Raw genomic sequence first — 11,265 nt, 5'->3', positions numbered from 1 at the left:
ATTTATCATAATGTAGTTCATGCTACTGACCATGTTCACCTTCTCCGCACCTCCTGTTTGATTCTGTATGTTTAGAACAAACTGTTCAGGACACAAGGTTTGCACAAGGTTTGCAGCTCACATCACAGACTCACACAGAAACTGAGCTTCACTGTCACGATCCGATATCAGCTGTGAGAAAAGTCAGTGAAATTGTGAATGAAAAGGGTGTGTCGCGGAGGCCTCGCCCCCCGATGGCAGGCTTAAATACACTGTGCCAGGAGAGGCAGCAGATCACACAGGGGCCAGTCCTCCGCCTTCATACAGCTCATCTGAAGAGGCCGAGGCAGAGACATGCTGCACGGGAATGGCACCGACCTCCATCTGCCGCTGTCGGAGTACGTCTTCGAGCGACACTTTGACGAGAGGGGAGCCATTGAGTGGATGCAGGCCAACTGGTGAGCTATAAAACTTTATTTAAGCCTTTGACTGGCTCAAGTTCTGCCAAATACAGTCGGAATACAACAGTAAACTAATTAACTCCGATCTGAAAACGTTAACCTGCCCGATCACCCAGAGAGGCGTCAGCAGGCGGACACAGCTCTGGTCACTTCTATATCCGCATGTTTTAGAGAAATGCTGAGCTCTTGTTTTATTTATGCTGAACATCCGAATGCAACGTCTTTACATTCTTTGTATAGAAACATTTCTACTAGTGTATTAAGAGTTGGCCTACTCAAAGATCAGACACAAACCTTTTAAGCAACATCTTTTGTGAAAAGCATTTGGTGGAGCTGTCGGACCAGCACAGACTGGAGGAAAACGCCTCACGCTCGGATTTACAATGAGCGATAAGGAATGTGAGGAATTGTCAAAACGTTACACAAGACGACCTGAGGCAGTCTCAAGTTGACTCACTGCAGGGCGATGTCACACCTGGGTATTGGAGGTATCTGACGTTTATATCAGGTCATTCCAGTTGGACAGTTTCTACTCAGCTGCTCCCACATCAGGCGCTGCTAATGAAGAACTGATGGATAACTGCCGTTCAAATTCCTGATTAGAGCGCGCACACTGCTGGTGGATCAGTCAGAATGGGCTCAGGTGTTTAATGGATGGTGTCACAGGTGGATCAACTTGTGACATCAGAAATGGGGAGTATTTCATCTACTGTTGATGAGCAACAGAGTGACTAGCCTCCTCCTGTCACATATTTCACTCTGCTCTCTTCCTATTTTTAAAAAAGTAAAAGTGCTGAACTAAAGTTCTTTATAGATTTTATTTTTTAAAAAAAAACCCAATATCAATATGAGCTAACCGTCTTCTTCCAAATGCAGTGTCTTAGTTTCTATTACCCCTGGGTTCAGAGCTGGGGAAGAGAAGTAGAAATTTGCCATTGTGCTTTTAGTTTAAGGTGCACTATCACCCTCAATCCAATTTCCACTCACCCTTAAGCATATTACTGGAAATGTGTTTGTTTGGTTTTTTTTTTTTTTTCTTCCCTCCCCCAAAAAATAGCTATGAAGATGCTGCTTAACTTCAGTGCTCTGACAGGAACCATGTATTTATTTACAGTTCTTAACTGTTTGCAGGTCCAAGTCATTCGTGTTCAGTGTTCTGTATGCCATCCTGGTGTTTGGAGGTCAGTACTACATGAAGCCTCGACCCAAAATGAACCTGCGGCGTCTGCTCATCCTCTGGTCACTGAGCCTTGCTCTCTTCAGGTAAGGTACATCTATCTCATTTAGAAACTTCCAAACAGTGAAGGAGATCCTGGGCATGTTAATCCAGTTTTCAGGTGTCTTTTGTTTTGTGAGTGTTTGTCACCTGAGAACAATACAGAGCTGTCAGTCAACATGGCAACAGTTATTGAGTCAGACTACAAACTCAACAACTCAGTGTTCATGGCCCAAGACAGTGACTTCAAGCCCAGTATTAAGACAGATTATTTAAAATGTTTGAGGATAAAGCTAGCATCAGCTCCATGCAATATTCATTCAAACACTCATTTGATCCTGTTTTCTGAATGGAAATGAATTGTTCTTCCAACTTGACTTGCATTTGAAAGTGAGATGTCAAGTGTGTGTGTGTCAGAGGTGAAACTGAACACAATTGACCACTTAAACCAGTTTAACATTGGACCCCCCTCTGTGGTTGTCATAGCAACTGGGAACTAAACAGTTAGGTGGCTTTAAACAACTCCTGTCACTGTCTAATGGTTAATCAATGAAAATGCTGGACAGTTTCAAACTATGAAAATATTTGCTGGTAATACATTTATTTCATTTTTTTTTCCCCAGATCTATGAGGCACACAGAAGGATCTTTGGGTTTCAGTGTAAAATATTGAGAGGATTTTACTTTAATGTAGTTGCGTTTGTTAGCTCATTAGCTAGACTGTAACATGTTAGCACCTCTGACTCTCCAGAGCAAAGTATTTACATTTTTTTTTATTTTTATTTTTTTTAATCTGTACTGTCATTACTTGGTGATAGACCTTTAGCTTTCATTACATGCCTGATTCAGTCTCTAATGGGTTTTCTCCTGGGTTCTTTGTGCAGCATCGTGGGTGCGATCCGGACTGGCTACTACATGCTCCACATACTGAGCAGCAGCGGCTTCAGACAGTCCATCTGTGACCAGAGCTTCTACAGTGGACCAGTCAGCAAGTTTTGGGCTTATGCATTTGTCCTGAGCAAAGCTCCAGAGCTCGGTCAGTTCATGGCCTCTGATCCTGATCTAGTTAGTTATAGAATATAAACTTATGTCTTACTCAATCACATTTTTTCAACAATTGTTTAGAATTGGGGGGGGCTTGATTATTCAGTGATAATGTTCTTAATATTTTAGTGAATAACAGCAGCTCAATTCAATAAAACCTGGCTTTGTGTTTCATCTGGATTATAATGGTCTGTACTTTTGTCCCTAATAAAGGGAAGTGTCAGACAAAATGTAAAAAAGTTATGTTAAAATCCTTGTTCAGACTAAGGCTGCTTTATTTTTTTCATTTATATTAAATAATGTACAATTTATATTTTTTTTCCATTCTTGTGCCCAAACCCACCTTTTTCTGCTGTTGACTCCCTGTTGTTTGTCTTCCAGGCGACACAGCATTCATCGTCCTGAGGAAACAGAAGCTGCTCTTCCTGCATTGGTACCACCATATCACTGTGCTGCTCTATTCCTGGTACTCTTATAAAGACATGGTGGCTGGTGGAGGCTGGTTCATGACAATGAACTACGGGGTGCATGCTCTCATGTACAGCTACTACACAATGCGTGCTGCAGGCCTGCGGGTGCCACGGCCCTTTGCTGTGCTCATCACCAGTGCTCAGATTGCCCAGATGGCCATGGGGCTGACAGTGAGTGGGTTGGTGTACTACTGGATGCAGCAGGGGGACTGCCCCTCCCACATTGACAACATTGCCTGGGCTGCGCTCATGTACCTCAGCTACCTGCTGCTCTTCTCAAACTTCTTCTACCATACCTACCTCTGCCGCAGCAGTGCTGAGCGCAAGACTCAGTAGATTAGATCAGGAGGATCAGACTGATGGTAGATGGACCACAAAGTCTGGTCTGAAGCTGCCAACAAGGCAATAACAGTTTCATACAGAGGAAAATTATCAGTTCAGACAACTTGAGGAAGGAATGATCTCTGAAGGACTCTGATCCACATCCACTGTACAACACTGTTTAGCACAGGTTTATTTGTGTATCTTTATTTATTAGGTTCAGGACCTTTCGCTTATCTTCCCCACTAGTGTTTGACAGGTTTTTGTTTGTAATCCTGCAGTGAACCTAAACTTCAGTTAAATCAGTTTAAGGACAGCTGTAACCTGAGACTCCACAGCCTAAGTCTTTGTCTTCCCTTGTCCACTGCTACACACCCATCACGTTCCAGCAGGATCATGAAACCAGCCCTACTGATTTAACAGATTTCACTTCCCCTCCTGTCAAAGAGGAGCTGATCAGCTCGAGATGCTGCCAAAGTAGAAATGCACTCTAGTGTCACTTCAGCAGATTTAGTCAGACCAGATATTCACACCTAATGCTGCTTCCTCTCAAATGTTCAAACCTAAGAAATATTAATGTTGATCTGTTTCTTTCACACAGGAGCTTTTCCTCTTTTTCCCCAAAGTTAGAGCTGAAATTGAAGGTGGTTAAGTCCTTCAAGGAAACAAATTTGCTGCTCAAACTGAGACAATATTTAATAGATTAAATATTCAGATTAGTTGTGTAAATATTAACTTGCATCAAATGAGGGGGGGGAAATGCCATTAATAACTAGAGGGATTTTTAACCACCAAAAGTTAAAAAAAAAAAAAGTTAGTTACCATTTACACTCTTTCAGTTTAGTGAATTTGCTTGAAATGTTAATACTGTGACTTTCCGAGCGTTCTTCCCCATCCTGTTCCACTCAGAATCATTTCTCCTTGCATTTTCACGTTCCTGTATCTATTTATTGACTTAATTATTTAGTGTGTGTGTGTGTCTGTGTGTCTGCTGGAGAACTCTCTGAACACTGGTCTTTCACTGTCACAATGACTCAATTTTAAAACACAGAATGACTATTTATGGTTTTTGTACATGTTATTTTGAGGTTTAATGATGTGATTGTGAAAACTTCTGTCTGAGGTTGAAACGAAGCTGCAGCATCATGACAGTAGGATTTCTTTGCATGAACACAAGTTTCTGAATGAAATACTTTTTAGGTTTAAATATGTTTTGTTAAATAAAGATTTAAGGAGAAGTGTTAAAATAATGGGCTAGGTTTTCAGGCTAAAACTACTGCAATAAGTTTTTTTTTTTTAATTGGCACAGACAATATATAGAAAAACTTAAAATAAATAAAACAAGGCATCTTTTGGTCTGGTGTTAAATGGGTAAAGGTAATGAGGTAAATTCTGAAGTCTTGTCCTGTGCAGTGTATGACTAGTAAAGACTAATTTCTTACTGCTCTCAGCCACAGTATGACTTAGTCTCTGGGGTTAAACATAGACTAATATAAAAGGAACGTTAATTGATCGATCTCTCTGTGAACATGCTGAGGAGCTTTTTGCAAGATTTCATCAACATGGCTCTAACAGAATCAGTTTCTAATCGAGTACTATGTTTTCTCTTGGAGAAAGATTATCGTCCTGTGAACATCTTACTCAGCAACAGCAGAACAAGAGGATGGACCATTAGATGTAGAGACACATTCTTGTATTGAACTTTGTCCTTGTGTAATTACCAGTTGGAGACTTAAAACTGGTGAAGACAGGTCGGCTCCTCACGCCTTCAAAAATGTTTGGGAGTACATGTCTGATTTAAGGGTCAACGTAGGACAAGCATTATGCTAGTGAGTTGCCTTCTAAAAACAGCTGTGGGTGTCAGGGCTGAGTCTGCTTCATCTCCCTCCAGCTCTTCCACAGCATCAGATCTCGACTTTTTCCCAAAGCAACAGCACAACGAGGCAATTTCAAACCGTTAAACTGACCAACACCGTCATCTCGGCCCATCGCTAACAACATGGTGACATTACCTAGCAAAAGATAATGGCAAAAATCAACCAGGAATTTCATAAGATAACTGAAAACAGACTGTGGGTGTGTGTACCTGTATGATAGGAAGTTAGCTGCTTCCCACTCAGACTGTTAGCAATGTTGGTAACAGCCACGGCAGCGTGCAGTCCAGCGTGGTAAGCCATCTTGGGTTCGCTGATGTCAGTGCAATCACCCACAGCGAAAACATTGGAAAATCCTTCAACTTGCAGGTGTTGGTTGACCTTCAGAGCACCACTATTGGTCAGGCTGTCAGCTGTCAAAGAAATATCACAAAGGGTCTATCTGTTGCTGACTGAATTCAAATTTGACCTTTGCCCTTAGTTGCATTTACTGATATATATATATATATATATTGTGTATGTAAAGAGTATAATACTGTATATATTTAGTCTATAGGCTAACTGTAAGCTAATAGGATTCTGGTGCTCCACAACTCCTGCTCTACCAAAACATATTCCAACCCATTCTTCTATATTGCTCTACCTGTTTTTATAAAATGCTCTCTGTTAAAAGCCATATAAAACTCGTACCCATAACCAGCACCATTCCAAAAAAATTGGTCTGCCAACCACCACCCTCACTGAGCTGAATAACAAGACCACCATATGCATTGCAAACTCAGTAAAACAGGAGTGTAAACACCCACTACATGAACATCTCACACCGCTGCCATCAGGACACAGATGGAACATTAAAATGCAGAAGGACTGGCTTTGCGAAAAGTCTGATCCCCACAGCCATAGCTACCCTAAATAACAGGCCCTTCTGAGTGTGTCATCTTTTAGTCTGTTGTGTAATGCTGTTTAAGTATGGCATCTATGAAATACAAAAAGAATTTTGCCTCTGGCACAATAAATTCTAAAGGCAAAAGTTTAAGTCTAAGGTCTCTGACTTGCTGTGGATATACACTAAAGATATAGGTTTATGATGTGGCCTGTATATATGCAGTATCTTAAAGCTTGAGCTGACCTCTAGCGGCCAGAAACACAACCTGCCCTTAGTCCTCATCTCCCATTGGCTGGTCAGTGACACAGGGAGGGGCACTAAATTAAATGGTGACTGTAAATTACTTGCAGTGTCAATTAATTTGCATAGCTTTATGTGAGCCTGTGGTAGACCCTCATACAGTGCTGGGACATACAATCCTGTGTTGATAAGTAGTATTAATGAGCAGCATGAAAACTGGAAGTAGTTGGGAAACAACTGTGTGTAATGACTCCTTTTTTGTGTTGCTGTTTTGTTCATCACAAAGCTTTTATCCCACTGTGGATTGTGTGAATAATGTCTTGATTGTGCAGCTCTCACTTCTGTACCAATCGCTAAATCTACTGCAGTAACACATCAACAATGACCTTGCACATCATTCATTCATCTTCTACATTGTGGGGTCACAGTGGATGCCAGAGCCAATCCCAGCTCACACTGGGTGAGGGCGGGGTCACCCTGGACAGGTCACCAGTCCACCGCAGGGCCAATATACAGAGACAGACAGAGACCAACAACCACTCACACTCACACTCAGATCTACAGACAATTTAGAGTCCCCAATGAACCCAAGCATGACGTTTTTGGACGGTGGGAGGAAACTGGAATGCCCAGAGGAGACCTACGCAGACACAGGGATAACATGCAAAATCCACACAGAAAGGCTTCAGGCTGGGAACTGAACACACAACCTTCTTGCTAACCACTGTGCCACCGTGCTGCCACCTCACAATCAAATGACCAAACACTCACAGAAGCTGGAGGCATAGGCTGCAGAGTTGACCTTGAGCCCAGTGCAGCAGATGATCAGATCGGTGGTCACCGTCTCTCCTCTCTCAGTGGAGACCACCATGTTCTTCTGGGTGACATTCAGCTGCAACTCAGACATGTTTCTCACTTTCTGTCCTACAACACGAGAGCAGGTTCAGAAAGCACAAGCAGGGCCTGTTCCGAACTGAATCAAACACCTGTATTAAACATACCCAGCAGCAGCTCCACTCCCTTCTCCAGCAGAACCTCTTTGGCCTGTTGTCGGACACTGGGCAGCAACTCAGGGTCTGCCAGGCCGATTCTTGAGTGAATCAGGACCACCTGAACATGAGAGTAAATCATGAGGATCACAGACATTAACTTATTTTCTTTCAAATGCTACTTTATTTATATCTTTCTTAGCTTCCTCTGCTTTAATCAAGCTTTAGTCAATAATTTAGTTTTAATTTTAATTAAAATAATTTAATGGATGTTTTTGGAGAAATTCTGTTCTGAGCCCCATTCTTCTGAACTGAGCTGAGAGAGCTGAGAGATGGTCCACCAACAGAGGGGGGTTGTCACAGGCCTCCCTCAACCAAACCACCCTGCAGTGTGTGGTCAATGTAGTGTCTCTGTAACCACTATTCACTACCTGGATAAAATGAGTTCAACTCCCCAACAGTTAACTACCAAGAGCAATAGTAGAAGTACCAAAACTATGAACGTAAATGTGAAAATTATATCTGTATCAAAGTAGAGACTATCTCAAGAGGTCCAGACCTCAGTTGCTTTCGATTCAATCATTGGTTGGATATTACTATGACCTGTGTGAATGAGAATATACACAGGCATACTTACATTTATTTTAGACATCTATTTCACACATACACTCTGTGACACTATTGTAAGAACTGACAAGTGCTGTCTATCTGTTGTGTGTCTGTGTGTCAGCTGTGTTTCTGTGTGTAAATTTGTGTGTCTGTGTGCGTTTGTATATCTGTCTCTGTGTGTTCTGCAGTTTAATAGAAATGTCAGTAGTAACAGCTGATCAGCAGTCTGATGACATCATTGATTGCAGCTGTGTGTCTGAGCTTGGATTGAATCATCCTTCTCAGAAAGTGATTCTGTGCGGAGCCCCAGTCACTAATTACAGAAACAGTGTAATTGCATTTTAAGTAACATTTTTCTGCTTAGCAAACATCACCGCCAGAGGTCAGAGGCGAGAATAACACACTAATCTGACTTTTTGTCACCTTTTTGTCTGGATACTCCGTCTTGATCTCAGCAGCCATCTCTACACCAGTGGACCCTCCTCCCACCACCAACACAGAGTCTGCAGCTTGGACCTGTGTAAACAGACACATAGAACGCCCCCAACCCCGCAACACACACACACACAAACAAACACACAGCTGAATGCATGGATAGGAATATACAGGCTCTCTGCATACCCTAGTATCAATCTCATTATTGTACCTGATTGACAAAGTCATCATATTTCTTGATGGCTGTCTGATATGACACCACAGTGTTCCCAGGGAACTTCCCAGGGAATGGACCACTGGTCCCAGTGCACAGGATGAGGTGGGAGTACTGGATTTCCTGCAGCATAAAGAAACAAGCTTTGATTTTTAGCCGTTAAATTCACAAGTAACAAAGATTGAATTGTCTTGTCTGATTTCAGTGAAAATCTCAAGGAAAAATCCTTCTAAAGATCAGCTGTTTTAGATTCATTTAGATCTGTTCATCTTCTATTGCTTATCCGTTTCTACGGGGGTGCTGGAGCCAATTCCAGCTCAAATTGGGCCAGGGCAGGGGTACAGGGGTACACCCTGGGCAAGTCACCAATCCATCACAGGGCCAACAAACAAAGACAAACAACCATTCACACTCACACTACTGACAATTTGGAGTCACAGATTAACCCAAACATGCACATCTTTGGACGGTGATAAGAAGCAGAAGGAAACTGTTAGCTTGGCTTAGCATAAAGAAGCAGAGAGAAATTGTTAGCCTAGCTTAGCAAAGAGAAGCCAAGGAAATCTGTTAGCCTTGATAAGCACAATGATCAGATGCAAAGTGATAGCCTAGCTTAGCAAAGAAAAGCAGAGGTAAACTGTTAGACGAGCTTAGCACAAAGTCAGGAAAAAGTCTGTGTCCCTGTCTCTGTCCTCACCCTCCCTCCCTGCAGGACAACCATCTGTCTGCGTGTATCCACTCGGTCCACTTGACCCTGTACAAAACTGTCTCCAAAAGTCTCAGCATAGGGGATGAAGGTCCTCTGGGCAAAGCCTGCAGCCAGGAAACAGGTCAAAAGTGACACACAGTGTACACAATGTTGTTAACTCTGTTTGGGTTGGTATTACTTGTGACATAAAATAAAAGCAAACTACTACAATATAAATATGGGCTTTTGAAAAATGACTAAATAAATAAATAACCAAAACTAAACAGAGATATAAGCACTAAATAGGTACAGTGTGTAGTCACCAGGCTGCACAGACGCTCTGAGCGCCGCCACGTTGTGATGGAAGGCGTCTTTCGGGTCGACCAGGGTGAAGCTCAGGCCCCAATCCTGCAGCTGCTGTGCAGCAGCGATGCCTCCGAAGCCACCGCCCACCACCACCACATGGACTCCCTCCACCACTGAGACCCGAGCCCCCATCCCTGCGCACACACACACACACGCAAATTGAGATTATGAACACCTGTATCTCAGGCTGTACTCAGTTTATTTTTTCGGCATAAATACTGCTCTTTTATTTAAGCAGTCTGGCAATTTTATTCTGTGATAGCCAAAACAGGAGGAAGTAATACCAACTAGAACATTTCCTACGAAATGTGAGTGACAGAAATGTCAACACACAAGTTGATAAATTGCCCTCATCCCAGCACAGTCTCTCATTTAGTCAAGCTGAATTACCAGTAATAGTATTTATTATTATTAGCAGTAGCACTAGTACCGGTGATAGCAGCAGTGGTAGAATATGGTAGTAGCAGTAGTAGGAACAGTAGGAATAGTAGTATTGATAGTAGTAGTGGTAGTAACAGGAATCACAGTAGAAATAAGTAGAAGAAATAATGACAGTAATGGCACAGCTGGATGATTTTTGAATGAGTAAGTTTGACTGACATCAGCAGGTGAAAGCGTATTAAAGCAATAGAATTCCTTTGAACGCAGCTTTAGGCAAAAAAAATGGTTCCAACTCAGTCCACCAATCAGAAGAGGGGGACAAATTGCATATTTAATTATTTGATGAGCAGCAGCTGTGTAACTGTCGACGCTGCCCAAACGGCAGATTTAAGAGCCTGTGTAGAACACCTCCCAGGAGGAGGAGGACTGAGGAAAAGCTGAAGGTTGGATCATCGAAAGAACAGATTGATGTTTTAGAGAGAAAGCAGCATTAGCACCAATGGGGGAAGATGGCTGGTGTGACTGTGGAATTTGCAAATGATAAGGCTGCTTGTTTTGTTATCAACACCAGCGGGAGACACTCACGGTTTCTTTCGTCTTTGATTTAAATTGATGCATGTAGAGTCAAACCTGTAGGCGCTAAGGTGAGTAAGATTGGAGTGGAGAGGAGTAAGACTCTCCACTCTGGGGATGATATCTGAACATTCTGCCCCATCACATTTCTAGCTGAAAGTAGTTTGGAAGAGCGAGTAGTTCAAAGTTTAATCATGAAGAGCAGTTAAAGATTGGGCCCAATTATTTGTAGTGGGGGGAAAGCGCAAGAAGTCACAGACAAGCTGAACGTTTTGATCCAAACGCGACGAGAGCGAGAAAGTCTGTCTACTGTGGAAGTGGGAGCGTCTCCACTCTGGCATTGATGCTCCCACGACGGCACTTGAACTCACCTGTGTCAGGTAAATGTGTCCGAGGCAGCTGATGTTCTGTGCTGATCCACGTCCGCTTCCTGCTCCGGAATTCTCCTCTCAGCTGCTGCTACGTCACATCCAGGAACTCCCCAGTTGTTGTTGTTTAGCTCTGCCCATTGAAGGAAATG

The 11,265-nt window shown here is 42.6% G+C and overlaps 2 protein-coding genes across 2 annotated transcripts; one reads left to right on the top strand and one right to left on the bottom strand.

The window, feature by feature from the left end:
* The first annotated feature begins 294 nt into the window (after window positions 1–294).
* On the top strand, window positions 295–6,383 carry LOC115055437 (elongation of very long chain fatty acids protein 6-like). The gene is made up of 4 exons (XM_029521243.1): window positions 295–437; window positions 1,572–1,703; window positions 2,540–2,691; window positions 3,081–6,383. Exons 1-4 carry the CDS (start codon window positions 334–336, stop codon window positions 3,503–3,505), a joined length of 813 nt encoding a protein of 270 aa, XP_029377103.1. The 5' UTR covers window positions 295–333; the 3' UTR covers window positions 3,506–6,383.
* aifm2 (AIF family member 2) lies at window positions 4,777–11,185 on the bottom strand. The gene is made up of 9 exons (XM_029521242.1): window positions 11,117–11,185; window positions 9,749–9,925; window positions 9,435–9,550; window positions 8,735–8,860; window positions 8,512–8,604; window positions 7,492–7,600; window positions 7,262–7,414; window positions 5,577–5,777; window positions 4,777–5,502 (listed from the first exon to the last, which is right to left on the bottom strand). The coding sequence occupies exons 2-9, from the start codon at window positions 9,921–9,923 to the stop codon at window positions 5,351–5,353; spliced, it is 1,125 nt and encodes a 374-aa protein (XP_029377102.1). The 5' UTR covers window positions 9,924–9,925; window positions 11,117–11,185; the 3' UTR covers window positions 4,777–5,350.
* Between the last annotated feature and the right edge of the window lie 80 nt (window positions 11,186–11,265).

The sequence above is a fragment of the Echeneis naucrates genome, chromosome 15 (assembly GCF_900963305.1).
Source record: "Echeneis naucrates chromosome 15, fEcheNa1.1, whole genome shotgun sequence".
Taxonomy (NCBI): domain Eukaryota; kingdom Metazoa; phylum Chordata; class Actinopteri; order Carangiformes; family Echeneidae; genus Echeneis; species Echeneis naucrates.
This window is presented reverse-complemented; position numbering and strand designations above follow the sequence as displayed.

Bases quoted from the DNA above. Each gene is read 5' to 3' on its own strand.
- LOC115055437 (XM_029521243.1), top strand. From the start codon at position 334: ATGCTGCACGGGAATGGCACCGACCTCCATCTGCCGCTGTCGGAGTAC. The intron at 1,704-2,539 runs GTAAGGTACATC...TTCTTTGTGCAG, and splicing joins CTGAGCCTTGCTCTCTTCAG to CATCGTGGGTGCGATCCGGA. The intron at 2,692-3,080 runs GTCAGTTCATGG...TTTGTCTTCCAG, and splicing joins GAGCAAAGCTCCAGAGCTCG to GCGACACAGCATTCATCGTC.
- aifm2 (XM_029521242.1), bottom strand. From the start codon at position 9,923: ATGGGGGCTCGGGTCTCAGTGGTGGAGGGAGTCCATGTGGTGGTGGTG. The intron at 7,601-8,511 runs GTGACAAAAAGT...TCTCATGTTCAG, and splicing joins CGGAGTATCCAGACAAAAAG to GTGGTCCTGATTCACTCAAG. The intron at 7,415-7,491 runs GTATGTTTAATA...CTCGTGTTGTAG, and splicing joins GGGAGTGGAGCTGCTGCTGG to GACAGAAAGTGAGAAACATG.